Source organism: Aaosphaeria arxii (assembly GCF_010015735.1).
Source record: "Aaosphaeria arxii CBS 175.79 unplaced genomic scaffold BU24scaffold_8, whole genome shotgun sequence".
NCBI lineage: Eukaryota > Fungi > Ascomycota > Dothideomycetes > Pleosporales > Aaosphaeria > Aaosphaeria arxii.
Window position 1 is genome coordinate 693322 of NW_022983481.1, and position 27804 is coordinate 721125.

Consider the following 27804-nt stretch of genomic DNA (forward strand, 5'->3'; position numbering starts at 1 on the left):
CTGCGCCTGCGCCTCAATATGCATTTGAAGATGGAGGCCAGAAGATAGAGCCTAAAGCTGATGTGAGGTTGGGATTAGATAATGTAGCTTAAATGATTGATGGGAACGTTGCACTTCATCTATGGGCAGTCAGAAGATTCAATGTAGATCATTAGAACGTAATGATCTACGCATTGTATCCTGGTATAGACAATGCTAGAAGGAAATCTATTGTTGCGGTCTCAGATCTATACGCGGGGTTTAGGCGACCACTACATGAACATCTGTTTGGGACAGCTGCAGCGTGCAATGTCAGAATAGTTATACAGAAAGCGGCGCACTAAAGAAGCCCTTTGCGTTCTGGTAATCCATAGCGCAAGGTTGGGAATGCGTGACTAGAAGCTCAGCTCCAATATGATGTAGAGAATTCCAATGTGATTCGCATAGACATTGCTCAGCCGTAACAACGCCACGAGCCCTGATATTAAAATAACGGTAGCGATAGGGGATATTCATTTTCTATGACTCAGAAGAAGGGAAAGACATGTAGTATATGACTGTAGTAGTTTGTTCGCCACTTGCTGTAATGAGAATGGTGGACGTTGATTCAGAGTTGACGTAGAGGAGAGGCGAACCTCAACAGAACACCCCATCTGATATGCTCATGTGAGCAAAAGATGGTTGATGCACTATCGTAATCATCTATCAAGAGGCACGGCATGCTTCGAAACGTGCCACAATAAACGGGTGTTCATGTGAAATGCGTTCATGCGACTCCAGCGGGAACAGTCGTCGAAGGTGCTTCCTCAACCGACCCGCCTGGTCGCGGGCAGCGGAAGACCAATGTGTCCCTCCAGCCAAGTACAGGATTTTCAAAGTCCTTCTCTCTTTTCTCCAGCAAAGTGAACCCAGCCTTTTGTAACACGTTCTGGCTCGCAACTAGTTCTGGGTCCGTCAAAGCCTCGGCGTATTCGTACCTAATGTACTCTCCTCCTGAGAAGTGATCGAAGAAGAGCGGTAGAAAAGCACGCAGCGCTTCGGTCGCATATCCTTTGCCCCAATGGTTGGGGTTCAACATGTATCCGACTTCTGGGGCCCGCACAGCTCCTATCAACCCTATAACGCGTGGTCCATCGGGGCTCCATTGAGGTGCGGAAGGGAGGAGTTCCATCACGAAGTTCCAGCAATTGTCACGGTCGTGGCAGCCTTGGATCCAGGCTTTGGATTTGTCGAGATCATCGGAGGCGATAATTGGTCTAAAGATATATCAGTACAGCGTCTGAATGTGACTTGCTAGAGACGTACGTGTGCTTCATAACCTCTGGGTTGGATCTCATAATGTTGATGTCAACAGCATCTTCCATTAGAAGAGGCCGTATGAGCAGCCTCTCCGTCTTAGCCGTAATCGCCGGGTCTACAAGCACCATGATTCCTGGTTCGCGCAAGTATTTGAGCAGTCATGTTGATTTGCGATAGTTGGGAGCTATATGGTTTTGAATCAACGTGCGTCGTTTATCTTTCCGTCCCGTCGCGGGGGAAAGACGCTAATGCTATTTTGGGCGCAGAAGTCGGTGTGAGCTCCAACCACAGCTCATCACTGCTCCGACATTTCAGCCTCAAACGGAACAGACCATGAATCTTTACTCATTTTCGCAATAGTATTATTCCGATTTTGGCATACTTGAGCATTTCCCCTGGCCGCTCCACCGATATGTCGGGCTCTGTCGTGTCTGCATCGGCCAAAGGAGCCACCTTTCTGATTCTGCTTCAAGTTGGTTCCAGGGCGCTGACATTCGCGGTCAATCAGGTCCTACTGCGTTTTCTTTCTCCAGAGCTATTGGGAATATCGGCCCAATTAGAGTTATTTTCCATATCTACCTTGTACTTTGCAAGAGAGAGTCTACGCGTTGCTTTACAACGTCAAGCCCATAACGTTCAAGCGGTCGTCAACCTCTCTTACCTGGCCGTGTTCTTTGGTACGCCCCTGGCGTATGGTCTTGCCATACTATGGCTCCAGTCAGATACTCCAGACGTACCATATTTCATGGATGCATTATGCTTATATTGTCTGGCCACCTTCATTGAGCTCTTCACTGAGCCAGCATTCTCGGCAGTCCAGCAAAAGATGCTTTACAAGATTCGTGCATCGGCCGAAAGCACTGCTACACTGCTTCGTTGCTTTGGAACATGTGGATCTGCGATTTGGGCAAGCAAGGTCGGACTTGACATTGGGGTTCTACCCTTCGCCATCGGCCAGTTAGCCTACGCTTTGGGGTTGCTACTGGTATACACATATAAAATGTGGCCAGTTGCAAAGGCCGAGCGTTTCTCGCTCGGTCCAAAGCAAATAGCCTCGACGAATGAGAATCCCATGATATTCAACCATCTATCCGCGCCGTTGCTGCGATTGACCGGATCTCTCACCCTCCAATCAGCCTTGAAATACATCCTCACGCAAGGAGATTCCCTCCTCATCACGACATTTGCCTCTCTCGCCGACCAAGGAGCCTACGCCCTAGCCTCCAACTACGGCGGCCTCGTCGCGAGAATGGTATTCCAACCGATAGAAGAAAGCAGTCGAAACCTGTTCGCCAAACTCTGCGCCGACGTACCTCCAACCACGCCTTCGACAGAAGACAAGCAAAAACTCACACAAGCCGCCAGGATATTATCCATGATCCTCCGTCTCTACGCCATCATCTCGCTCTTCGCCATCACCATCGGCCCCCAATTGGCCCCATTGCTCCTGACACTGGTAGCAGGACGCAAATGGTCCGCGACCTCAGCCTCAGAAGTCCTCTCGACATACTGCTACTACATCCCCTTCCTCGCCATCAATGGCGTCACGGAGGCCTTCGTAGCAGCCGTCGCCACCAACAAGCAACTCTACATCCAATCCGTCTTCATGGGCGTATTCTTCGCGCTCTTCGCGGGAAGCGCGTGGTTCTTCATCGGCCAGCTAGGCTGGGGCGGAAGCGGCGTCGTCGCCGCCAACACTGTAAACATGGGCCTGCGAATCGTCTGGAACACATGGTTCGTGAAGCGGTTTTTCGCGGAGAGGGGGATACTGTTCAATGTTACGGAGACGTCGCCCACGGTGCTTAGTCTGGTCACCGCGGCTGCCATACCAACACTGATAAAGACCCGGCCGGCGGAGAGGTACTTGGCTAGGTACGGTCTGCTAGGGGAGATCGTTTCTGTCGGAGCTGTTGGGGGTGTCTTCGCTTTGACGGTGCTTGTCATGTTTGAAGGGAGGTTTCTGAGGGACTGTTATAGGATGCTAAGGCCTGCCCAGACGCAGAAGAAAACACAGTAGATCACATCTTTCATCGTATCGAGACGGTTCGTCCTTTCACTTCACGATACACATATAGATAGCATAGCACAGCACACTGATAGTTGACCTCAGACCAGAAGGTCAATCAAATATATATATATATAGACATACATACAAAACCATCATCACCACCCATTACCACCTCCCCCTTCCCCCCTTCCCTTTTCCTTCACCATCCCAAGAACTCCAAACCCGCTAAAAGAAACCAACCCTCAACACCACACAAACTTTTCCGTCCCCCTCACTGAGGAGCACACCTTATCGCTCCTCCCGACTCCACCTTGCCGACCCCCACGAATTCGCATACCCGCACCCGCTCTTGACGCCGTGGAACCCGAGCTCGCGCCCGACGTCGTAGACGCCGCGGACGCAGGCGAGCGCGACGGCGACGTGGCGGTGGGACCCCGCGATGCGGCGGAGGTGGGCGCGGTAGGGGTCGATGTTTAGGGTGCCTGGGGGGGAGAGGTCCATGTGATGATGAGGTTGCTGGGGATGGGTGGAGGGGGTGTCGTGGGGTTCGCGGGGAGACGGTGATGAGGAAGAGGAAGAGGTGGAGGGTGTTGCGTTGGGTTGTTGCTGTGGGAGTGTGGGCGTTGGTGGTGAGGTTTGTTGTGTGGGTGAGCGTGATCTTGAGCGTGATGAATATCTCTGGGGGTATTGGGGTCGGTTGACGGTGGGAGATGGTGAGGGCAGTGGTGATTGTGATCGTGATGATGAAGAAGATGACGATAGCGATGATGAGGGAGACACTGCAGTATGGAAGTCATCAGGATGGATGACCCAGTCGGTGTCCATGGTGATGAGATTGAGATTTGGTCTTGTGGTAAGTCACTGATGGTTTGATGGTTGCTCTTTATGTCTTTTGATAGATAGGCGACAACGAAGATGGAGATGAAGGCTCCTGAACTTGATGATTCAAATGATGATTGAAGCTGTTGGAATAAGTCTTTTCGCCGTACTTCCCTACACCTTTTATCACTGTACACACATGTCTTCTTTTCAGACTCTGACTCCAATAGCACGACCTCCATCACAGTACACGCGCGTGAAACACCAGTCACTGACCAACATCGGACGCCATCGGGCCCTTCAATCGCAAGCCCATCCAAATGCAGAGTCCGACCATGTGAAGTCCCTTTCACCCAGCATCTACAGCCGTGCACGCAAACACTGAGCCTCAGGTCTTGTTTCTCGTCTTGCCAACATCGATCGAGTCGATTGAGTCACCCTCTCCTTTCCGATATGACATAAGTCAAGAGCCAATGCAATTACATTCACAAGCCACACCTCGAAAACTAGGCCCCAATCATGACCTGAGGGCGTCAACGGCCTCGGGTGCTATCGGAGCAAGTCAATCGCAAGACCATCCCGATGAGGGTAATTAAGTGTTCATGCGTGTTTGAATCGGCCTTTCATGTGCAATTCTCGAGACTACGGACCCAAATCCTGGGGTATAGTCGGAGGTTAAGCTAAACAGTTGTAAAAGCGACTCGAACACGACTTTCGGGGGGCGACAACTCATCTAGCTTAATTAATTCCATCTAATGCAAGTTTTACAAATTTCGACTGTTGCAGAGCACACTGCAACTAAGGTGTAGTGTTCAGAGATAAGGGGTCTCGCAAGCCCAGCTCGAAAGAGTGTCTTGTACTCCCAAACGACTCCAGAATGATATGTCTAGATCTGAGATATGCAATTACCAGTGCACTGGATATTTCGAGCTGGCCTCGTCGCTAACGCTAACTCTCTCCTTGCTGCTGGGTACATGCAATGTAAAGCACGCTGCATTGAACGATAACAGCAGTCATGATTATACTATCCATACAATACCATCGAAAGTTACTCTGTATGGTGCCTGTTCAACGACAATGGAATTGTTTGCGGAATCGTTACACGCAGCAAGTGGGACATGGACAATACCCCCAAAATTTTCCCCAAGAGTCATACTTGAACATACATACGAGCAGTGTCGCTTGAGCTAACCATCCACCAATTGCAGACTAAACCGTAATCAGACATATGATTCGATGTGAATGATATGATGTGCTTTACCACTTCCTTGAATTCTCATACGCGCAGCTCCCGCTAGGAAATGGACAATTTATTCGCAACAAATTTGAAATGTTTTGGATGATTTTCAAACGTGTCGTCCACAATAAATGTATCCAGTCCATATTTAGTCATAAACCATAGTCAACACCAAAACAATGTCGGCTCCCATCGGCTCAACGAAACCACCAACCTCCAAGCTCTCCAAGTCCCCCACCCCCCATCCACCATCCACCATCCACCATCCCTATAGATTCAAACCCACCTTCCTCCATGACTCTGTAATTAGATCCAGATCTAAAATGCAAATGCAAATCAGATCAGATCTGAATCTCGGATCCCAAGACCGAACACAGACCATCACGCACGACCGCACCGCATCCCCAAATTCTCCGCTCCCGCCCTCCCGCAGCTCTACCCCCAGCCCAGCCCAGCCCATGTGTACTAATAGTTTACAAGACCCCCCTCAACAAAAAAAGATTACACCGGCTGTAAACCCCCACACACCCATAGTTACTCCATACACCATACGCCATACAGGAATACTCGTACCAACCTTAGTCCCATACCACAAGGGGAAACCTGCCATAAACACCACACGCGTTAGTTATCATTAAGGAAACGCACGCTACTCGTGTACATTATTCACCCATTCCTCGCAAGCCTGTCCCAATCGAGAGCACCATGGGCAGTATCATTGACTCGAACCTAATATTTTATTCTGGTCAAGGGGGAAAAGATAGTGTATACGGAGTAGTACTTGCAACTGAGATAAGTTTCCTCTTTCAGCGGACATATAAACACAGTACTTTTATTCCGATTAGTGGAGAGGATTGGTTGTGATGTGAATAGACGGCGAACGATGAAGCATCGTACATGTACAACCAACAAAGAGAACAACTAACGCTCTACAACAGTATCTAAACAAACAAACAAACAAACAAACAAGTAAATAGGGATAGACAATCAACTAAACAACCCCTCTACCCACGGTTTGAACCTCCCCTTCCCTCCAACCAGAAAGAGTCCTCATTCCAAACAGTCCCAACACCCCGACTCTCGACATCATCATCTCCCCTCAACACTCAACATCACCCCTCAACATCCAACATCCCTCTAATCACACATTACACTATCACCACAGACTCGCAACCATTACCACAACGTAGTTCCTCCCTTGATCTCTCAACAACAATTCAACTGTAATCCCGCATAATCGAGATAACCTCTTATCTCTTCGGACATCCGAAAAGTCCAACCTTCCTCCTTTCGTGACATCACACTCGCGCCCACGTCCGCGACCGCACCATCACCGTCCGTAGTTAATTGTCATCATCGTACGAGTATGAGTATGTAAGCAAAGGCCCTCATCCCGAGAACACGATCATCATCATCAACAACATCACGTCTCACGTAATTACCGTGAACCCCGAAAGGACAGAAGAGTAAAGAAGATATGAAAAGCTACGTAACTAAATGAGTATGTTCGGCATCTCGGGGGTGGGAGGGAAGGTAAGTCTTGATGTTAGATGTCCATGGTTGTGAACATACGGACATATAGACATATCGTTACAATCAATGCGTTTGTGTATGTACACAGGATTAGCGAAAGTACGACGAAATGATATCAGAAGGTTTTGTAGAACCATAAGACTGTAGTTTAGAATCATAGAGTGCTACATACGGAGTACTCTGTACATTCACAATACGTGACATGGCTATGGAAATCTATGTTGACATTCACGTTCACACCTCACATCTCACACCAACACCCACACACCCATTCGCAAGTACAAACATTCTCCCAAAGCCCACATGTCAATTCAAACCACAACCACTCAACCCCAATACCAATCCCATATCATCATGCATGGCTGTAGACGCACCACCCCATCCCATCCCTCCGTTCCTCCCCGTCCCCGAACCTGCAACTCTCATGCCATAAAACCTCACAACCCAATCCATCCCGAGCAAAAACCTACACCTACAGCCGAACAATACATCCTCAATCCCACTGCTGTTGCTTCCCGATGACGTTTTACATGTGAACCTCCCCTCCCCTCCCTCCCCTCAAAGCCCTTCACATGCCACTTCAATCGATGCATGTGTGACTCCCCCTCTTTCCCCCCTCCGGCTTGTATGTCTCGATTCCGCAAAACGAGGAGGGAAACTCGGGATTTTACGGAACATAGCTGTTTTTAAGTGCGGGAGCGAAAAGCGGAGGAGCTCCTCCTCCCCGCCGAGAACATGAGCTGAGCTGAGCTTTTCTAGCGGACGGGCAGGCGGGAACAGACATGTGTCGCAGGCAGGCGGGGAACAGAACGGGATGGGATGGTCGTGCTTGTGCTCTTGCGGAGTGCGGAGTGCGGAGGAAAGGGGAACGGGATTCGTGTTTAGCTAGGCGCAGGCAGCTAGGCGCGCGCGCGCGCCTTATGAGCAAAGCTGCTCTTTCTCACATCCGTCTGGGGAGCGTTTTGGTGGGGAAAAAAGTCCCCCCCCTCCTCCATTGACACATGTCAAGTCGTGTCATGTCATCGAATGAGGTAATTCACGGCCTGCGCTGCACCGGCCACGGCGAGAAGCGAGAGTGCGTTAGGCACGGCATGGGTAAGGTGGGTGGTTTATATGGGGTTTTCTGACATGGGGGTGTGCTGCATGCAGCGGGTGCTTATTGGAACGTCATTTGTTTGTTTTTCTGCTGAAATTCACGTGGCGAGCTGGAGCATGTATGGGATATTGTTAGGTTCATGTTCGTCAATGATGGTCAGTCAGAGTGATGAGTTGGAAATGAAAATGATTGATTATGTTTCGTAATTTGTTCGCTCTAAGCAAGCAAGCAAAAGAAGACTATGGATTCCAGACATGCACATTCGTCCCGTCCAGGCGATCTGGGCGGAGGACATCACGTACATGCAGGACTAGGGATGGAGTGTGCAACGGGGTATCGAATCCATCCTAACAACAAGTCTTTTTGCCGTGTCCAAACCAGAATCATCGAATCCAGGGGGGGACGCCGGTAATGACCGAAAAAACAAACAACAACAACATGCATGAAACTTTGACGAAAAGCCTGTGTCAAAAATGCTTTCTTACTTCGTGAAGATCCCAATCTAGTTTCGTAAAGGACTTTTTTTGTTCTGTCCGCGCGCGGGGGAGGAATGTTGAATTATGTGTTGGTGGTCGATCATTTACAAGTGGGCAGACTGCTGGAGTCCGTTCACGATGCCGTTGATGCCGTGGGTGCTGCCGCTGAGACCGGAAGCGGTGGCCATGAGCTGAGCGAGCTCCTCGCTGATGTGCTCCTTGTCGTTGAAAGGGTCGTACATCCTCTCCTTGATGTAGGCATCGAGCTTCTCGTCAGAGAGGGTCCTGAGCTCGGGAACGCGGTCGACGCCGTTCTTCTGGGCGGCGCGGATGACACCACGGGTCACGACGACGGAGACCTCGCGGATGCGGCGGATGTCGGGGTACAACCAGCCGTCAGCAATCTCCTGCTCGTTCAAAGAGGTCGAGAGAGACTCGGCGGAGGCGTAGATCATGTCCTGGGTGACGTTCGTCGCCTTGGAGATGATGGCTCCGAGACCGATACCAGGGAACACATACATGTTGTTGCCCTGGCCGGGGGTGAGGAGCTTGCCACCGAACTCGATGGAGGGGAAGGGAGATCCCGAGGCGAACAAGCAGCGGCCCTCGGTGTGGCGGACGGCCTCCTCGAAGGTGCACTCCGACTTGGAAGAGGGGTTGGAGAGAGGGAAGATGACGGGCCTGTCGTTGATCTGGGCCATCTTGGTGAGGATGTCGCGGTTGAATGCTCCACCAATGGTGGACAGACCCATGAGGATGGTGGGCTGGACGTAGTCGATGAGGCGGGCGAGGGACTGGTACTGGCGGCCGTTGTTGTCGTCGCGGGCGAAGTAGACCTTGTGCTCGGCGAGCTTGTCGCCACGGTCGAGGGTGACCAGACCGTTCGAGTCGACGAACCAGAACTTCTTGCGGGCCTCCTCCTCGGGAATGCCCTCCTTGATGAAGTACTCGACAATCTGCTTGGCGACACCGACACCTGCGCTGCCGGCACCTAGGAACACGGCACGGTGGTCCTTGGCAGGCACACCGGATGCCTTGACGGCGTTGATGAAACCACCGACAATGACGGCGCCAGTGCCCTGGACGTCGTCGTTGAACATGGTGTACTTGTTCTGGTAGCGCTCGATGGCGGGGAAGGGGTTCTTGAAGTCCTCGAATTGGATGACGATTCTGTCACGCGATCAGTTTCCTTATTCTGCAACAAAGCGAAGTGTTGTGGTTGTACTCACCCTGGCCAGCGGTCGGTGAGAGCCTCCATGAGCTCGTCCAAGAACTCACGCTCCTCATCCGCAGACACCTTGGGGGTCCTGGAACCCATGTAGAGAGGATCCTCGCGGAGAGCCTTGTTGCTGGTGCCCAAATCGATGGTAAGGGGCAGGGTAGCGTCAGGCCTGATACCTGCGCAAGCGGTGTAGAGAGCGAGCTTGCCAACGGGAATACCCATGCCGTTCACACCAAGGTCACCGAGACCCAAGATGCGGGAACCATCGGTGATGACGGTCATCTCAACGTTCTGGGGCCAGTTGTTCAGGATTTGGCGGAGGTTGCCACGGTCCGAGTAGGAGAGGTACATGCCCTCTGGCTGTGTGAAGATCTCGTGCCATCGTACGCAGGCCTCGCCGACGGTGGGGGTATAGATGAGGGGAGTCAATTCCTGCGGAGGAGTGTTAGCATTTGGGGTCTATGATGCCCTTTTGGGGTCTTTTTTCTTCCTCTTTCTTTTCTAGGTCGTACGTACCTTGATGTTCTCTGCCAACAGTCTGTAGAAAAGGTGGACGTTTGTGGCCTTGAGGTGAACCAAGTACTGGAACTTCTCAATTGGGGTTGTCTTCATTGCCAGCAACTTCAGACATCTCTCTGCTTGCACCTCGAAGCTCTGGACAGCCGGGGGAACGAGGCCGTAGGTCTTGAGGTATTGGCGGACCTCTGGGGTGTGGGAGGTATCATAGTCGCCGGTTCTTCAGTAGTTGGTCAGCAACGGAGAACAGTGGTATGAGCATGACGGGAGCAAGTAGGGGAGAAACATACGCAGTAGAGATAAGGCGAGGAGATTCTGAGCGTGGGGTTTGAGAGGGAGACATATTTGCGACTGAAGCCAAAGCACGGAAGTTGGAAGAGGTAAAAGATCTTAGGGAGGAGGATAAATAAGAAGAGGAGGAGGAGGGAGGAGGAGGATGTGAAATAATAAGATTGGAAAAGGCCGCAACCTGAGGCGACAGGCGTGCTTTTAAGAAGGGATTGAAACGTAGCATTGGCGTCCGGGGTGGAGAGGAATTGAGGCACAGGGCCGCGGCATATGGGTGAGAAAAGGAAAGTTTTGGACCGAAGGGTTACGGCAACGGGGGTGCGTGTGCCTTGTGTGTGTGTGGGAGGGAGAACGGGGGTGGGAGGAGTGTGGGAGGAGGAGCAGTAGGAGTAGGTAGGAGGAGGAGGAGGACGTAAGGTAGTAGTATGGTATGGTATGGTAAGGTATGGTAGGGCAACAAGTCGGAAAGGATTGGAGGACGGGCAAGACAGGAACGGAAGCTGACCTATCGGGAAAGACAAAAAAGCATTCTAAGAGTCAGACATGGATTGGATTGAGGAGGAGAGTGGGGAGGGGAGTTAGTTGGTCGGTGGTAAGAAAATGGGTATGGGTAAGGGTAAGGATGGAGTAGCAATGTCAAACGAGAGAGGAGAGAGGAGAGCCGATGATGGGATGGTGTAAGGATAAGGGTTAGGTAGGTGGTAGGGTACGGCTAAGGGTATGGGTATCAGGTAGCCTGAGGTAGGTTAGGGTAATAGTAATACTACTGTGTAGGTATACGGGATACCTAGTAAAATAAGGTGAGAAAGGAGCTGTAACCGTGTAAGAGATTGGGTTTAATGGGTGAATTGGAAGGAAGAAGTAGAGGAATTGAGGCCTCAAAACGGACCGTGTAGCAGCAGAAAAAAAAGATTCCCATTATTTTGGTCGAGCAGGGGCCACCCACCTAATCACTACCTACCACTTACAAGTACCCTACCACGTCTAACAACGACCGACTACATGACTACAACAACTAACATACCCTTTAGCAATCAACTAAGTTACTAACAGACTGACAGATACAACAGACAGACAGTGACAGACATGTTCCTCCAAGCCACTAGACAAACCATCGTAGGTGCTGAATGACTGATTACTCTCCCGGCATCGGTGGTGATGGTGGCGTTCGTGTGGTACGGTAGGGCAAGAGAAGGACATACTCCTGGTAACAGCCACTGGACTGGACTGGACTGGACTGGTAAAGAATCAGTGTACCACGAAGTAAAGAAAGGGAAAACAAAAAGAAAAAAACCTGTAAAAGGACAAGGATTACGGTGGATCGGAGTGGGGAATGGGTGGATTACGGTGAATTGGGAGGCGGAGGTAGAGTCCCGCTCCGTCTGTTCACTCCAAGGCCCATGTTCCATTTACAAGTATACACTAACTGGCCTACAGCGTATCAGGGCGAGTCTGGTGGTAACGGGCTTCTGCTGCTGACCAAATGGAATGGCCCCGGACCCCGCGACGCGAACGCTCCAACAGCAACGAACAACTTCTCTTCGGAAGATATCGGAACAGACATACCTACACACAGTCTACACTCACATACCTCCAATTGTTAATCACCCTTAGGGCTGTCGACATGAAGGCTATAGTTGACCTTCGGAGTCGCAAGTGGGGAGGAGTACGACGAACTAACAGGCAGACGGCATGCATGTTGATCGGGGAGGAATTGGAGAGGCAACTGTTGGAGACGGACAGACAAGCCTAGACGTCTACTGCCATACCGGTACTTACTGTGTATTACCCACCTCTACTCGTACTGTCTGGCTGCCTCCAACTCTTGTTGTGCGGCTCCGATTCCGAAGGACTCTACTCCGTACCTATCGCAAACTTCATTCCATCTGGTCTACCGTCTCGTCTACGGTCTACCCCCATCTACTGCCGTTCGTCAACCACTGCATCCTCTGACCGGGTAGACACGCGACGCCCAGAAGAACATACATTCAAACACACTTACAAACTATGCATTCACATTCAACCCTGGACCATCGCCGATAGTCCATGCATGTAGGTACCATACAACCATTTCTCACATGCACCTCGCAGTATCTACGTCAGTAACATGCACCTCCATGCTTCGTTATTCGTACGGCACATATCGTAATAATGACTCTTCGCCAAACGGACTCTTCCTCCAACTTACTCAGACCGTGCGGAATAGTCGACTGCTTGGACGCGTATTACGAACCTGCTTCGGAACGGGGTCAGAGGGGGTGGGTGCCAGGTGGGTGCAAGGATCGCCCGCAGCAACTTATTGCAGAATTAGGCCATAATTCACCATCGTGGCATCGTCTCCCTACTAACTAGTCCCTACTACTGCCACTACTGCTGCTTCGGAGTACTCCTCACTACAACAAGTACTCCCACGATGTCGTGTCAGTCACGCTGTCAATTCATCAGTGAACTTAGTCGGTCGGCCAGTTCGTCGGTTTAGTCAGGCACCAATCACCCTAACCTCAGCATGAGTACCCAAAGTAGTCAGCACCCGACCATTTCCCAGCCTGCGACACAAAAAACATACGATTTTTTGCTTTTCGCCCTTCGACGACGACGAAAAATCCCTCGCAATTTCCAGCATTGTTTTATTTTACCCCCCGGTTGCATGTTTGTGGCATGCGAACCTGCCCTGCGCCATATCTGTGCTTATATCCCGGGTCCGACGGCTGCTGTCTCGAATCCGATTCCTCCTTGTCGCCTGCGGGCCTACCCCAACAATTCTACAACCATGCCTGGAACTTACTGACTTACTTACTGGCAAATGTCACATATTACAATAAGTAATCAATGGTCTAGATACTCCCTCGTACGGTACGCATGTATGCCTACGTACACAAAGTGTTCGATAGTTAATACTGTTCGATGCAGTTGCGGCATCCTTCCCTCCCCTTCCTCCCACCCATGGCTGAACCCTTGTCCCACAAGCCCTCCTTGCCGCCTCGTGATTAGCGTGCAGCACTTCGGGGCTGCGGCATTGGCCACCCGCAAGACGACGACGACTCACCGACACAACTCCCCAGCTCTTGTCTTTCACTTCCCACGAACCTTTTTTGCCTCTTCTTTCTCCCGATTCGTAGCACATTGGCTAATAGCAAAACTTTCGGTGTGAGAATGCGGTGTGAGACCTTGCCCGGCATTCAAGGATCACAGCAATCAATCCTAGAACCAACAAAAGAAAGAAGGGAAAGGGGGAAAAAGACTCAAAACCCAGCCGTGCTTCGAGGCGTAGTACCAAGCCAAAATGGTGGATCACATATCCTCTGCAACATCAATCACAGCATACAGCTTTCTTTCTCCTCTTTTCGTCTCCCTTTCCACAGGTAATAGAAATAACGACATCGTAGAAAGAAAAAAGAAAAAAGGCGGAACTACTCAAAGAGGACATTGGGAACGTGGGACCCCCTCCCTCTAGCTTCCGTAAATTTCCATATCGGCTGCCCGCTAAGAATAAACTGAGACTTTTAGCGGGAGTGCGCGCACGCCAGACTTGCAGCACGCCGATACATCGGATGCGGGGAAAGCTTCGAAAGCTTCGGGCCCAAATTTCTGCCAGATTGTTTTTTTACTGTTCACTAACTACTCATGATTCATGAAATCCAATCAACTAGATCGAAATTCTTGTCTGATTATGGAAGTGCTTGCGCTGCACCCCGTCTCCTCATTCTCGTTCTCGTTCCCCTCCGCATGCCCCTCTCCTCGTGTTCTGTGAGTCTGATTTGGAACGGGAATCCGGGCGAGCCTCTGTTCAGTCTTTTCCCTTATCGATCGGGGAAAAGCAGTCGCAAGAGAGCTGATCGGAAGACTAGCCAGCTACAAACAGGCAGAAAACGGAAAAATGTGCATGCAGAGTGTGGATACACAGCAATTGAGATAAGCTACTGTCAACCTGTTGGCCTCGTTACGGGGCAGCACGAGTATGTTGCAGGCCTGTACCACCGACCACTGCCTGTCCGATCCTCCTGCTACCCACCTGCGAGTAGAGTGTTCGGGAGATCAAAGCGGATGGTACGTGTAGTGTATAGTGTGTAGTGTGGTTGCGGCTCTGTCGTAGAGTGGGGGAGCACACACACCAATTCCCACCCCTCGCCTGACAGGGATGCTCGATCTGGTGGGCCCCGGGCGGAATAACATGTCCTCCGCTGCATGACGTCGATCATGATCCGTTAGGTAGCTCCAACCTACTCTCTATCTTATTTCTTTGAGAGGAGATTCATTGCATCTTGTTCTGTCATCTGGTAGTTGTGCTGTGGCCAAGCATCCCGCGGCTCCTTACATATGCACTGCAATTCTCTAGGGCCATGGAGATGCGTTTCAGTTTAACCTTCGATGGCCCTGAAGCATTTGGATCATCCATGTTTGTAAGAAAACTGGGGGGAAGTTGAGTGGATATAATCGTCAAAATTGATCGAGGCGTGAGACTCTGGTTCAGCGAACCCCCCAGAGACTCAGACAGGCAGGCACAGCACTCGAAATTCTGGTGGGACACTTTTCCCAATGCTTCAGCCTGACGTTGGGTGTAGGGAGCTGAAGGGCCAATTTCGCTTTCGTTGTCGTCATAGCTCGTCTCATCACTGAGAAGAAGGAGCTTGAGCCGCCGCAGGACTTCATCCTCCAGATATTCGTTACGGATATCCTCAGTGTACGGGGGAGGAGCTTCGAGGTCTGGGTCATCCTTGCTCATTCGCAGCGCAACGCCGCGGTCTTCCATAGCCTGTGCTTCCACTGTGGTGATTTGAGCGATAGATCGTGCATCTAGATCTACCGCATTTGGAAATACTGTGGGCTAACTTGACATCCATGAGGGATGGCAGGTGACCCTCGATTTCCATTAGGTAGTTTGCACATGCAACTTCGAGATCTGGAACATCGTTGACTGGATACTTTCCCTTGCGTGTCTCCGCGTGATCGTTGGACTCTTCAAGTTGCAAAGTCAGAGGGATTATCTCATCGTCCAAGTAGCTTGGATGCAAGGGTTGAATGACAATGGCAGAGACATTCGTGGCTGTTCAAGGGAGAATAGAATAGTCCAAGGCGGCAAGCAGAAGAGAGAGCCAAAACCATAGCGAGATATAGAAAGGAAGATTTAGGAACTGAATCAATTTCAAGAAATACATATGAACGATACGATATATGGACCCGCATTCTCACATGCTGGGTGGATGTCACGATGGTGGAAAGACTTCGGTTGAAGGAAAGCCACATGGCACGGAACCTACTCGTAGGCTCTAGAGTGAACATCCACAGTTAGTGTCAGTGTGTTTCGTTGCCTGAGGTCGCGAGATACCCTACCCGAAGCTAAATCGTGAAGGTTAAAGCAATGCGAATAAGTGCCAACTCGGCTAGAACAATTGTTCCATCCTGCTGCAATGACCCTGCTTACACCCTTCACATAGATCGCTCCTATGTGGGCCATCACTCCGCCCTGAGAAGGGAGGGCGTTCCACCTGGACTCCAGACCACTTTTTGAGACGATATGCCACTCTTTCTGCATATGAATGATCCGGTTGTGGTTCACTCGTCATGCGGCAGCGTTTACAGGACTGGTAATACACCCTCGCATTGTATCGCTGGTTGGAATATCTTCGTATAGTGATGGCTATTTGCTTGCTTGTCCAGATAGCCAGGCATGCTGTATTTCTGCAAGTAAACTTGCCCATGATATTCGTGTCGTAATCGTCTATGTCGTTGCTACTATCGTCCTCCTCGTAGAAGCTAAAGAAAAGGTTGTCTTCGCGAAGGAGTTCGGACACGTCATTGTGGAGTGAAGGGTACATGGACGATATCTTGACTGACTTCGGTCTTCTGGTCGACTTTCGTTTCGTGGTCGGCTTTTGCTTTTTAGGAGGCGTTGTGAGAATGGATGGATGTTCGGAGGACTGAGCATGAACCTTGGCGTTCTGGTAGTGCTGTGCCAGAGCCTTGTCGGTTTTGAAATGGCGATCGCATCTTGTACAGTCGAACTTGTGCGCGGGTGAGTCTCGATTATGTTGTTGCAGAGCCTCGAAATCGATGAAGTCTCGATCGCAGGGTAAGCAATGAGCGCTCATAGTGTCAGTATTATGGTCAGTAGTACATATTTTGCAGAGGTCCGATAGCTATATCAGGTTTAGCTTCGAGGCTGTTGGCCCACGTATCAATGTTGTGTAACCAACGATAAGGTCGCTCCTCCATCACCTGATAGGCGCCGATCTCGTTGTGGCACGATTATTTCTGTTCATTCGAACAGCCAAGAATGTTGCCGAGCAAGTTGTGTAAGATAATTGCATAATCAGTTGAGAGGGTATATTCTTGTATCGTTCGACCCTCTCAATCCCACGAGCGCTGACGGAACTTCATCGCGAATTCCCACAACATTTTAGCACAGACGACCGCCACGTCTCTCCTGCCGTAGAGAATATCGGAATCCATCTAGCGCCTGAGAACGTTTCAGCGAAAACTTCCCCTCGTACTTCACAATGAACGGCCCTCGCTCTCCCAAAAACCTCCCGATCGAAATATGGAATAGAATTCTGGCTTACGCAGCACCCGAGCTGCCAGATTATGCGGATATTGTAGAGACTTCACAAACGACGATAATGCCACCAGTGTCGTTTATTGCTGGCCGATCAAGTCTGTTCAATCTATGCCTCGTGTCGAAGAGATTGGACGCGCTCACTCGACCGTTTTTGTTCCAGACCATCGTTATATGGGAAGCAGAGTCCTTGCTGCTTCTATCCAGATTGCTGAAATAATCATTCGCACCTTGGTCATTTCATACGCCAGATAGCCTGCTGGGTGACGCTGACGCCAGAGGCTATTATGCAGGGGATTGTGAACCTGGCGAAAACGAACGTGGAATACAGGACGTTGGACAGCGACCACTACCGGAACTTAATCACTCAACACAACGTACCGCAATTACTTCTCTTCGACATACTCTGTCGGTCCCCACGACTAACAATGCTGAGTTTGATGGTTCCGAGATCTCGAGATAGTACTGAGTACAGCGCTTTAATGACAACGATTGTGAAGAATCGGCAGTTAGATGGCACATCTGCTACACCAACTACGCTGGGTCATGGACAGAGGTACGGAATAAGCCGCTCTCTGGCGTCGATACAGCTTTGCCTAGATCGGCATCTACCAGTGGCTTTGAGGCCTCCACATGAGGACGAAGAAGACACGGGAATCGACCACCAAGACTACTGCCCCCTTCTTAGATTATCGAATCTCATCCGATTACACTCCTCTGAGGATGACGAAAGTTTGAACGTGTCGTTCTAGTTGGATGGTATGGAAGAAGACAGCCCCATTGGGCCTGGGCCGGGACCGCCACCGGAGTAATACCTTGGAACGGTACAGGAGGTTCACCTTGATGCCTCGTCCTCCGGGCCACAGTCCCTATATTACCTCTGCCAGCACGCCCATCAGCTTCAGGCACTGCGAATGAGCCACCGCCGGCATTCGCAGAAACTATCTGTCCCAGGTTCGACCACTAAAACCCTCGACAGCGGCCTCCTGATGCGTGCCTCAACGCCTCGGCATCTTCACTTAGACTTTTACGACTCAGTGGAATGCGGATACCACACGGGGCCAGATGGTAGACTCGCCTCTCTCCCTCAATTCCGTCACCTAGAAACACTGCATATTCAACTTCAAACCCTTTTCGGGAGGATCTCCGCCATATCTTGACTTGATGTCGGAGATATGTTTCCTACTTCACTGGCCGAACTCACGCTGAATGATCAGTGGCGCCAAGATGTCATCGAGACAGAGGGACGTATCAAAATGCACTCGGGGCTGATAGATCCGGAGGATTTCGAAGGCGGTTGGATAATGGGCCATGGTGTGACTGGAGCCGAGTTTTGGCACGGGTACAGGAAAGGCATCTTGAAGATGTTGATGCGGTTGTGCGATGTGTCGACGGAACGGCTGCCTCATCTACGGCGAGTGCATTACGTTTCGGACTTCTGGGTGCGAAGAGATTGGGGACGACAGGATTCTTTGGACGAGGTGCAGGCGAGGTTCTGTGAAAGAGATATCGAATTCTATGCGGGCGGAAGCTAGGGATGTAATCGACTTGTTGGTTGAAGCCTAACTTTATAACTCACTTTATAACTGACTTTACACCTGATTAAACTACAAACATGACTAAGTGCTGCATCTTGGTTGTTACAGATATTTTATTTCATTGGTTCTCTTCACCCTGATAGTTTCCTTATTGATGTGCCATGGGATGGTACGTGTATTGTGTAGTGTAGTCGCAGCTCTGTTAATAGAGTGGGGGAGCACACACCCCTACCCCCTCGCCTGGCCTAACAGGGATGCTTGATCTGGGCCCTGGCCGGAAGAACCCGTCCTCCGCTGCATGATCGCCATGACGTCGATCATAATCCATAGCTCCAACCACCCGTCAAGGTGACGATGTCAATTAATTGATCCATTGCGACGCGACCTACGCGGTCGGATCAGCTCCAACAATACACCACATTCACACTGAAACAAGAATTCACCCACAGGCATCATGTCGTCCTGTTTCGGGTTCTGCAAGTCTCGCGACGCCGACCACGAGCCATTGCTACCTCAGTACCGCGATGACACAGTCCTGCAGCGCGAGCTCCACCAGAAGCTCCATTCCTACCAAATGGTGCGCGCCCTGTCGAAGGGATACATGCCATCGAATGAACAACTCGTGATCAACCTCAGAAGCCTGCTCGCCGCCGACATCTTGAACCCTGACAACCCTGACCTGAGTGACTCGGGCCGCCTGCTCGTGCGGTCAACAAAGCAATGGCTGCATCAATTCATAGACCTCCTGCAGAACAAGAACAGCGAGGACCAGATACAGGATTTCATCTGGTACCTTTCGAAATCGAGACTCGAGGTTGATGTGAATGACGTTGCTCGGAGAGCTTCGCGGTCGAAGGCTAAGGCTGATACTGCTGCGGGTGTGTACATTATTGCGTGAACCTCGTTGGTGAATGTGGAGTCTGACAATAGTGTAGCGTATCGAAGTCTCCAGACGGTGGGCTCGTTGCTCCTTACCAACTCTGACTTCCGCGTGTTTCTTTCCGATCTCAACACCGTTGGACGCGAGGTGTTCAGAGACACTGCATTCGCATTATCTGAGGTGGCAGAACAAGCCGGTAAAACGATCGAACCCCCGGCGGCGGAACAAAAGGCGTTGAAAGAACCTGGTGCGGAGACGGGTCCACCACCAACAGCAGACAATCTCAATGGCGAGGTGGGGGAGATAGCTAAGGTTGTCGGTGATGGGACTGCCAAAGTGGCGAAGGAGGCCGAGGAGAGTCTGGCCGATAAATTGACGGGTGCTGAAGGTGATACGCTTTTGTATCGCCTGAAGAAGACGGTTACGAACCTCAGGCACAAGAAGGATTACTCCGAGTCTGTCTCGACACTCTCCCTGTTACTTCAGCGTTATGCTTTAGCATACTCACGTGTGGCTGAAGATGCCATGGGGGCCGCACAGAAGGATGTGAACCCCAATCCCGCCATGGAGAGAGCGGCCAAGAACTTCTGGCTTTTCCTTAGCTCTTTTGGTGACACACAGGAATGGAAGAAACTTGAGGACAGTTTCCACAAGGTCCTGGAGCACTCTCGCAAAGACCCCGAATTCGAGGATCTATTGACGGATACAGGAAACTCTCTACAAAAGCTCCTTACTGATCCGGATTTCCTGGACAACGCCGACGAGAAGTTCCAGGAATTGAGGGAGAAGTCCCGCGGTGTTGGTAACGATTCATCACTGCGCCAGGACGTTGACAAGTTCTTTGAGCAAGCACAGAGAACCTTCAATTCCGTGACTCGCGATCAAGATATTGCAAAGTTGATTCAGACAAGTCTTCGTATCTTCAACATTCTCTCTCCACGACATGCTTACACAAATAATGAACTGGTTACCGATGCGATCAACGTCTTTGTTCCTCTCATCATCCAAGCAATCCAGTACATCCCCATCCCACGCCTCGAGGTTTCCACGCCGGAGATTGATCTTCTACTTGAGAACCTTATTATTGAGCCTGGACGAACGATCAACCACACTTCCTTCTTCCCATTCCGATTCAAAGTAGAGACCTACAACGATTTCGAGATCTGGAAGGCACGGTTCCGGACAGCCTCGAACGTAACTTCGAAGATGACTATCAAAATCGACGGACTCTCTCTCCGAGCCGACGAAATAGGCTTCCTACTCCGCGCCCACTCGGGACTTCTCCGCCTCGCAGACGAGGGAATCGCATCCTTCGAACTCGACGAGCGCGGCATCGACATCCACCTAGACGTCGAGATCGCCAAAGAGCGCATGGAGCAAATCCTCACCCTCAACGCCGTCCGAGTCCACATCCACAAGCTCTCCTACACCCTCCGCAAATCCAAATTCAGCCTCTTCGGCTGGCTCCTCAAGCCCCTCCTCCGCCCCATCATCCGCCGCGTCATGGAGCGCCAACTCGCCACGGGAATCGCAGGCTTCATCCACAGCGCCAACCGCGAGCTCCTGTTCGCCCGCGAACGCCTCCGCGCGACCCGCATCTCCGACCCAGACGACCTGCGCACGTTCTTCAAGGCGATCCTCACCCGTCTGACGCCAGAGGACGACCCAGACGTCTACACGCGCGTCGGCGTCGCGCCGCCTAGGCAGGGCGCGTTCAGGAATAAGTACGCGCCTGGCAGCGTCGTCAAGTTGTGGGAGGAGGAAGCCGCGCAGGCTACGGAAAGGATCGACGACTGGAGTGAGGGGGGATGGCGGAACGATGTTTTTGATTTGCATACTATGGCTATGACGTAGGCGTTGGTTTTTCGAAACATTGTTCTCGTGGTGTGGTCTTTCTGTCTTCTATTCGAGCGATCTTTTTTGTACGAGGTAGTGTTTCTGTTGGGGATGTGTATGAGTATGTGTCATGATTGGGCGTTCTGCGGGGGTATTGTGTAATTTTCTCGTGTTTTCTTTGTCGTCTTGCTATACCATATCATACGTACATTCAGATCAATTTCAGGAGCGGATTACAATGCATACGCACACATTTATCTACATCGCATTCCCTACGACCTCAAATACACCCAATCCTCGCACCAGTCACCTAGCCCCAAACGCACAAAGAAATGATAGCAAGTACTTCGCCATCGTCTCCCCCGTCCGTTAATCAATCATAACATCTCCTCTCCAATCGAAATTCCGCAGAACCCCTTTATCCCTCAAAACAACATAAAAGCTTTGCTGTACCCGTCATACGTGCATTACCCAAGTACATTGACCTACGCTGCACACATATGTATCTCACCATCTCATGCTATCTGTCTGGTAAATGACTAGAAATAAATTTATTGCGTACATGAATGTACGTATATATATATATATGCATACATTGTAGAAGTGTAAAACCATTCATTTTACGCTACAATATGTTCGTGTATATATACACATATATTTCGTTTACTACGAATATATCATAGACAATCAACAAGCTGTAATTCTAATTCACTATTGAAATAACCAGTATTCAATCATATAATCAATCTATTCTATCCACTAAGTAATAGAAGCACTTTCTCAATCGAGCAAATGTAGTAAAAGATAACCTAGCAACCCTTGCTCTGTAGAAAGATGAGAGAGAATCGAAGAACAACAAGGCTGCAAATTTGTCTGTCTATTTGTGTCAGTTCCAACGCCAGTCAGCTCTTCCCTTCAACAGCTAACCACCAGCTAGTCGTGCAAGAAGATTAATCGATTCAGACGAAGATATGTCGGATGAGACAATAGTCCAGGCACAACGTTCCGCTCTTGGTGTATGTGAACCAGTTTGTGGCCCTTGCATTGCTGTCTGTCCTACCTGCCTCGTGTATCAGTCACCACGTATCAATCTAATTGAATACTTACTTACTTGGCTGTGATATCTGGTTGGATTCATATTTATTTATGTATGTATGTATCGTATCGATCACATTGGATAGACATACGGACACATGTTGTCAATCAAGAAAGGATTCGCAAAGCAAAAGAAATGAAACTCAAAACAAGACTGACAACAACTAACTAGCTACTACTATTTATTTATTATCTATTAATATAATAGAGGAGACAAATAGATAGAAGGGGGCAAAAAAAAAAAAAAGGTAAAAAAAGGGGGTAAAATTAGCAAAAATAACTGAAAAAAGACAGAAAAGTCCAAAAAATTAGCAAAAAAAAGCGATCCTGCTCCAAGAGCAAAAAAAGGCAAAAAATGACCACATCCTGATTCGAACAGGAAGCCTTCAGGACTCTCCAATTTAACACTGGAATCTGACGCGCTACCGTTGCGCCATGCGGCCAATCAATTGATTATGTATGTTCTTGAATTAAAGTTTACTATGTTGTCGGCAACAGAGGATATTTTGAGCCCTCTTGCTTCCATTTGGAGCTGATTGCTGGTTGTTGGTGCGAGGCGCTAGGGAGAGACTAGCGCGGGGTACGTGGAACAATGTTTCGCCGAACAAACAATGTAATGTTCCCAAGCAGCAGTGTTTGTGTGACATCATACCCTGTTCGCGCCTGTGTCTCCCCTCCATTATTCAATTGTTTCTATCTCCATAGAACCAAATATCTATAAAGTTTTTACCAGCTCAAAAAACGCCCAGCCACCTACCTCCGCCCATCTCCTCAAAGACCACATAGCTTCATTGCAAAAGAAAAAAAAAATAATACAACAAACCCTTTCACACTTTCTTTCCCGTCCATATTTCAAAAAAGGGGGGAGTTGAAGCTTCGCGTACAAATCACCACACACAAGAACGCCCAAACACAACAATAAAGAAAGAGATATATACACCTCTCAAATCTAGAACAAGCAGCACGACTTGAACTCAGGGACTCATAGAGATGGCGGCGGGACAGACGACGAGTGGTGCGGGCCGCTGGTTGAGGGGGTTGGTGGATATGGGGAGGTGAGTTTCTTTTTCTTTTTCTTCTTTTTTATTTGGGAAAAGGGATGTATGAGGGGTTTTGTGAGGAGGTTATGTGGTTGGAGACGGCTTTCTATGGAGAGATATTGGATTTAGAGTATGATGTGCATGCAGGTGGGATAGGGGACGTGTTTGAATTGGGTGTATACTGAACGTTGTAATGTGGTCTATGTATTTATATACGCACCTACCTATTCACTTACCTTTATATGTTTGGAGGGTTTCACACATAATTAGGATTACTTTCTACAACTTTAGACTTACAAGCTGACGAGACAACAGCAACGGCATCCGCTTCAGCATCACAGACCTCTCGCCCCAAACGCAGCGCATACTACCAACAGTCTACTTAGACCGAGCAGGAATATCACTCTACGACGCGCAGCGAGCAGACGGCCGGATCCCCTCCACGACAACACAACAAGTCGTCAAGGCGCTCCTACGCTTCAAGTCGACGTGCCGCGACTTCGGCGTGCCGGACGCGAACGTGCGGATCGTGGCGACGGAGGCGACGCGCAAGGCTGCGAATTCTGAAGAGTACAGGGCAGAGATCAGAAGGGCTACTGGGTGGGAGGTAGAGTTGTTGGCGAAGGAGGTGGAGGGTAGGGTGGGCGCGTACGGCGTTGCGAGTTCGTATGGGGAGGTGAGGGGGTTGATGATGGATCTTGGTGGGGGGAGCACGCAGATTACGTGGTTGTGGACGGGGGACGGGGAGGTGAGGATGAGTGAGGCGGGGAGCGTGAGTTTGCCTTATGGCGCTGCGGCGTTGACGCAGAGGATTGGTGAGGTAGGTGGGAAGGGGAGAGGATACGAGGTGTTTGGGGAGGAGGTTGTGAGGGATTTGAAGGAGGCGGTGGGGAGAATCGGGATCCCCAGAGAGCTGCTTGACAGACCTGGGGGGTTGCCGTTGTATCTTTCTGGGGGTGGGTTCAGGGGATGGGGTTTCGTGCTCATGTCGGAGCACAGCATTCGACCGTATCCGATACCGATCATCAACGGGATGAAAGTCAGGACGGAGGAGTTTCAGAACACGCAGGACGTTCGAATGGCGGTGCAAAAAGAGGAAACGCCAGAGATCTTTCGGGTCTCCCAGCGGCGGGCCAGCCAGGTCCCCGCCGTGGCGTTTCTGATCGACTGCCTGGCGCAGGCCCTGCCCAGCATCACGGACGTCTACTTCTGCCAGGGCGGGGTGAGGGAAGGACTATTGTTTGCGGAGTTTGACCCCCGCGTGCGAGCGGAAGATCCGCTAGTTACTGCTACACGGCCTCACGCTAGGGAATCGACACAGGAGCTAGTGGACCTTCTTTCCACGGCACTGAAGGGACCTCCTTCGAGTATTGTCAGGTCGGGCAGCAAAACAAGCTCAACAAGCCTTTTCGACGTTGCACTGCTCACGGCGTTCGTGCAGGCAATGTACGTCCACTCTGCGTATCCTAAGGATCTGTGTGCGGGAGGGGCACTGAGGAGCACGACAACGGGCGTCTTCTCTGCGGCCCATGGCATCAGTCATGAGCAACGGGCCATCCTGGCGGTGCTGCTGTGCGAGCGTTACGGTGGCTTTGGATCGATATCGCCCACGGAGCAGGATTTCTATCGAAGAATGGTGCAATTGCTTCCAGCAGGACTGCCTTGGTGGTGCATGTATCTAGGTAGGGTTGCAGCTGTGTTGGGCAACGTGTATCCCGCCGGGTTGGTCAGAGAGCAGAGATTGGCCATCAAGGTGTCATGGTATGCCAAAAAGGAGCATGATGTGCTTTGCATTGATTTCACGTTCTCAAAGCCTGTGGATGAATTGGACGAGGGATTGCATGGCGCGTTGAGTAAAGTGGAGAAGGCGGGCAAGAAGAAGAACTGGGTCGGCGGTGGTGGACACAAGGTGGTTGTGACAGTGAATGGTACGGACTATTCCAGCTGAGCCCGAATGAACAAAGGTCATGCGGCTGGCGGTGAATTGAATTACTGGGACACAATTATTTTGGTTGAGCATTGACGACATTATGACTCCTTGAGAAGCATCTGGATCGCGTGATTCCCAGTCGGGGTGGCGAGCATCGTGAACGTCCATCATGGGGACAGCTCGGAATGGCTGAGGAAGCACAACCACAGCACAACGGGACTTGGGCGGGGACGTAATGACTCCGCTATTCATCTCTTAGGAATCCGCGGCTGCAGTATTCTTCGAAAAGGCGGTGATTAATTAATAGTTGCAGAGATATTAGGTTAGTGCACCAATGGGTATGGATTTGAGTTTTTTGGTGGATATGGATGGATAATGAATAGAGGATTGCCACTGGTGTGCGAGGGGCGGTCCGATCGGAGGTGGATGAGGGTCGGTTACGAGGTTCCCGGGTGCTTCGGGCAGCTGTAGGTAAGTAAGTACGTAAGTACGGAGATGACAGAGGAGAGAAAAAGTAGACATCGTGACCTCGCACAGTTACTCGGGGATGGCCCGGATTGAAGCCAGGTGACATGAATGAAAACATCGTGAACCTATTTTGGTCGAAAGGGGAGGCACACGTGCCGTGCACGGCCACTCCAGAGGGGCCACGTACCTTGAGTCCATGAGACGGTTGGCCCTAAGAGGTTCAGCCGCCCCGGAAATGCCAAGGATCGTGAGTTCTGGATCGGTGACAAAGATGAGGAGGCATTTTTAATCTTGTCCGCAGTAGCAGTCTTAGTAGTGACTAGCCGTGGCAAGGGTTGTAACGAGTAATGAAACGAAACGGGACTCGCAAGAAGGTGGAAAAGAAAACAACGCTGACCAAGTGGGGAATGGAAACTTGGAGAAAACGCTGGGCCACAAGGAAGTGTTATTGTTGTTACATTGCTACATGGATGATGAAAGGTGATGATCGAGGATAGAAGACGATGCGCGAATGAGGGGATTGGATTGGAAAGGAAAGGGGTCACCAACAAGTAGTTGAGGATGAGGCGATGAGGCAAGACGTCGGGATGATGGAGGGATGTCGCGATGCAGTGATGAATTTATGGGGTAATTAGCGCCATGATTGCGTCTTTTGTTCGCCAGTAGAGGGAGAAGAACTGGAGTTGGTGGTTCCGAGGGACCGACGGAGGATGAAATCTCTGCGGATGTGACCATTTTCGAACTTTGTATGGGGTAATAAGTACTGGAATCCAGGTTAGTCCAACCCCGCCCAGTGTTTTTACCGTTACAGAGTTTTCAATCGTTAAGTTTTCAAGAGATGTCGATAATTGGTTAGTTGATGGTTGGTACTCCGTAGTTGGGACTGGTTATGTCTTGGAGTTGGGTTTCTGTCTGGAATGGATTCAAGTTTGACTAGTGGTTGATGTTGGATTCAAGTATTGTTCGATCTGGATAGAATGAATATAATGAAAGGTTATGTAGGTAGTAAATAGTAGTAATAGTAGTAGGTAGTGAGAGAGAGAGAGAGAGAGTATGGATAGTAAGGATAATAATTAGGTATGATTAGGTGTGAAAAGAAGGTGAATGGGTTCGTCAGGTGCAGGCAAGAGAGGCAAGAGAAGGGAGGCTAGCGGGTTCTTGATGGCTGATCTGGGGTCCCGCCTTCCTAGTTCAAGTGTGTTTACTGAGCTGCACCTTCCCAGTCCCAGTCCCAGTCCCAGTCCTACCTGGTTCTGCTTAGTCGTAGAACCCATGACGACCATTCTCGAACGGTAACTAACAGACGCGCCATACGCATCCAGTCCAGTACAGTCCCTGGTCACAGCAGGTACTCCGTAAAGAAATGGTCAATCGTCACTGCCTCAACCGTACCTGGCCGCCCCTCTCCCCATTACATTACATGCTTTCTCACTCACTCACTTCCTCTCTTCTCTTCTATATAAAACGTCCTTTCCCCGCTGCTGTCTTATGTTCTTTGGTTCTCTGCACCTCTCACCAACATCTTATCTCATTTCCATCCGTCATTCATACTTAGATCTTAATTGATTCTACCTCCTACCTGCACTACACTACACCACACCACAACACTACACTACACTACACAAGCATTCATATATATAAACATCACACTCCTCATTCTCTTATCTTTGAGAACAGCAAAGTGTGCTTGCTACTCTACGCCCTTATCTCGTGCTACCGTTTCACATAATCTCATATCCAAGCTTCAAGGCCCCTCCCGCCGCATCTAAGCCTGCCCAGCACAGCACGACAAAACATAGCATAGCACAGCACAGCGCAGCTACTACTCATCCCGACTTGCTGACCTGGCTTCCTCTCACACACTCACTCCCTCACCGACTGTGGCCTCTTCAGCTCTGGATATCAGCGGCACAATTGGTCCAATTGTAAGTCGTTCCCTTATCCTGCACGACCTCGTACCTGGTCCTTGTCGGGAGATCCTGTCGCGAATC

General features: G+C 50.3%; 9 protein-coding genes and 1 non-coding gene across 10 annotated transcripts; 3 read left to right on the forward strand and 7 right to left on the reverse strand.

Moving 5' to 3' along the window:
• Positions 1–302: 302 nt before the first annotated feature.
• BU24DRAFT_375506 (acyl-CoA N-acyltransferase) lies at positions 303–1483 on the reverse strand. Its single transcript, XM_033524597.1, has 2 exons — positions 1285–1483; positions 303–1235 (listed from the first exon to the last, which is right to left on the reverse strand). The coding sequence occupies exons 1-2, from the start codon at positions 1404–1406 to the stop codon at positions 746–748; spliced, it is 612 nt and encodes a 203-aa protein (XP_033380414.1). The 5' UTR covers positions 1407–1483; the 3' UTR covers positions 303–745.
• A 105-nt stretch (positions 1484–1588) lies between these two features.
• On the forward strand, positions 1589–3434 carry BU24DRAFT_425910 (oligosaccharide translocation protein RFT1). Its single transcript, XM_033528850.1, has one exon. It carries the CDS (start codon positions 1691–1693, stop codon positions 3293–3295), a length of 1605 nt encoding a protein of 534 aa, XP_033380415.1. The 5' UTR covers positions 1589–1690; the 3' UTR covers positions 3296–3434.
• Positions 3435–3574: 140 nt separating this feature from the next.
• On the reverse strand, positions 3575–4111 carry BU24DRAFT_465651 (uncharacterized protein; the record flags this gene model as incomplete). Its single annotated transcript, XM_033532295.1, has 1 exon — positions 3575–4111. The coding sequence occupies one exon, from the start codon at positions 4109–4111 to the stop codon at positions 3575–3577; it is 537 nt and encodes a 178-aa protein (XP_033380416.1).
• Positions 4112–8551: 4440 nt separating this feature from the next.
• On the reverse strand, positions 8552–10528 carry BU24DRAFT_412613 (NADP-dependent malic enzyme; the record flags this gene model as incomplete). Its single annotated transcript, XM_033526123.1, has 4 exons — positions 8552–9617; positions 9677–10101; positions 10186–10405; positions 10476–10528. 4 exons carry the CDS (start codon positions 10526–10528, stop codon positions 8552–8554), a joined length of 1764 nt encoding a protein of 587 aa, XP_033380417.1.
• Positions 10529–14721: 4193 nt separating this feature from the next.
• Positions 14722–15601, reverse strand: BU24DRAFT_425917 (uncharacterized protein). Its single transcript, XM_033528851.1, has one exon. The coding sequence runs from the start codon at positions 15221–15223 to the stop codon at positions 14744–14746; it is 480 nt and encodes a 159-aa protein (XP_033380418.1). The 5' UTR covers positions 15224–15601; the 3' UTR covers positions 14722–14743.
• BU24DRAFT_425918 (uncharacterized protein) lies at positions 15598–16570 on the reverse strand. Its single transcript, XM_033528852.1, has one exon. It carries the CDS (start codon positions 16560–16562, stop codon positions 15855–15857), a length of 708 nt encoding a protein of 235 aa, XP_033380419.1. The 5' UTR covers positions 16563–16570; the 3' UTR covers positions 15598–15854.
• A 2333-nt stretch (positions 16571–18903) lies between these two features.
• BU24DRAFT_453543 (uncharacterized protein) lies at positions 18904–21540 on the forward strand. Its single transcript, XM_033531270.1, has 2 exons — positions 18904–19442; positions 19500–21540. Exons 1-2 carry the CDS (start codon positions 19019–19021, stop codon positions 21296–21298), a joined length of 2223 nt encoding a protein of 740 aa, XP_033380420.1. The 5' UTR covers positions 18904–19018; the 3' UTR covers positions 21299–21540.
• A 1191-nt stretch (positions 21541–22731) lies between these two features.
• On the reverse strand, positions 22732–22818 carry BU24DRAFT_t71. The gene has a single exon. It is a non-coding gene; the product is annotated as a tRNA-Trp (tRNA).
• Positions 22819–23035: 217 nt separating this feature from the next.
• Positions 23036–25784, forward strand: BU24DRAFT_396874 (Ppx-GppA-domain-containing protein). The gene is made up of 2 exons (XM_033525320.1): positions 23036–23430; positions 23731–25784. The coding sequence occupies exons 1-2, from the start codon at positions 23366–23368 to the stop codon at positions 25361–25363; spliced, it is 1698 nt and encodes a 565-aa protein (XP_033380421.1). The 5' UTR covers positions 23036–23365; the 3' UTR covers positions 25364–25784.
• On the reverse strand, positions 25477–26717 carry BU24DRAFT_269504 (uncharacterized protein). Its single transcript, XM_033522575.1, has 3 exons — positions 26363–26717; positions 26001–26103; positions 25477–25810 (listed from the first exon to the last, which is right to left on the reverse strand). Exons 1-3 carry the CDS (start codon positions 26546–26548, stop codon positions 25590–25592), a joined length of 510 nt encoding a protein of 169 aa, XP_033380422.1. The 5' UTR covers positions 26549–26717; the 3' UTR covers positions 25477–25589.
• Between the last annotated feature and the right edge of the window lie 1087 nt (positions 26718–27804).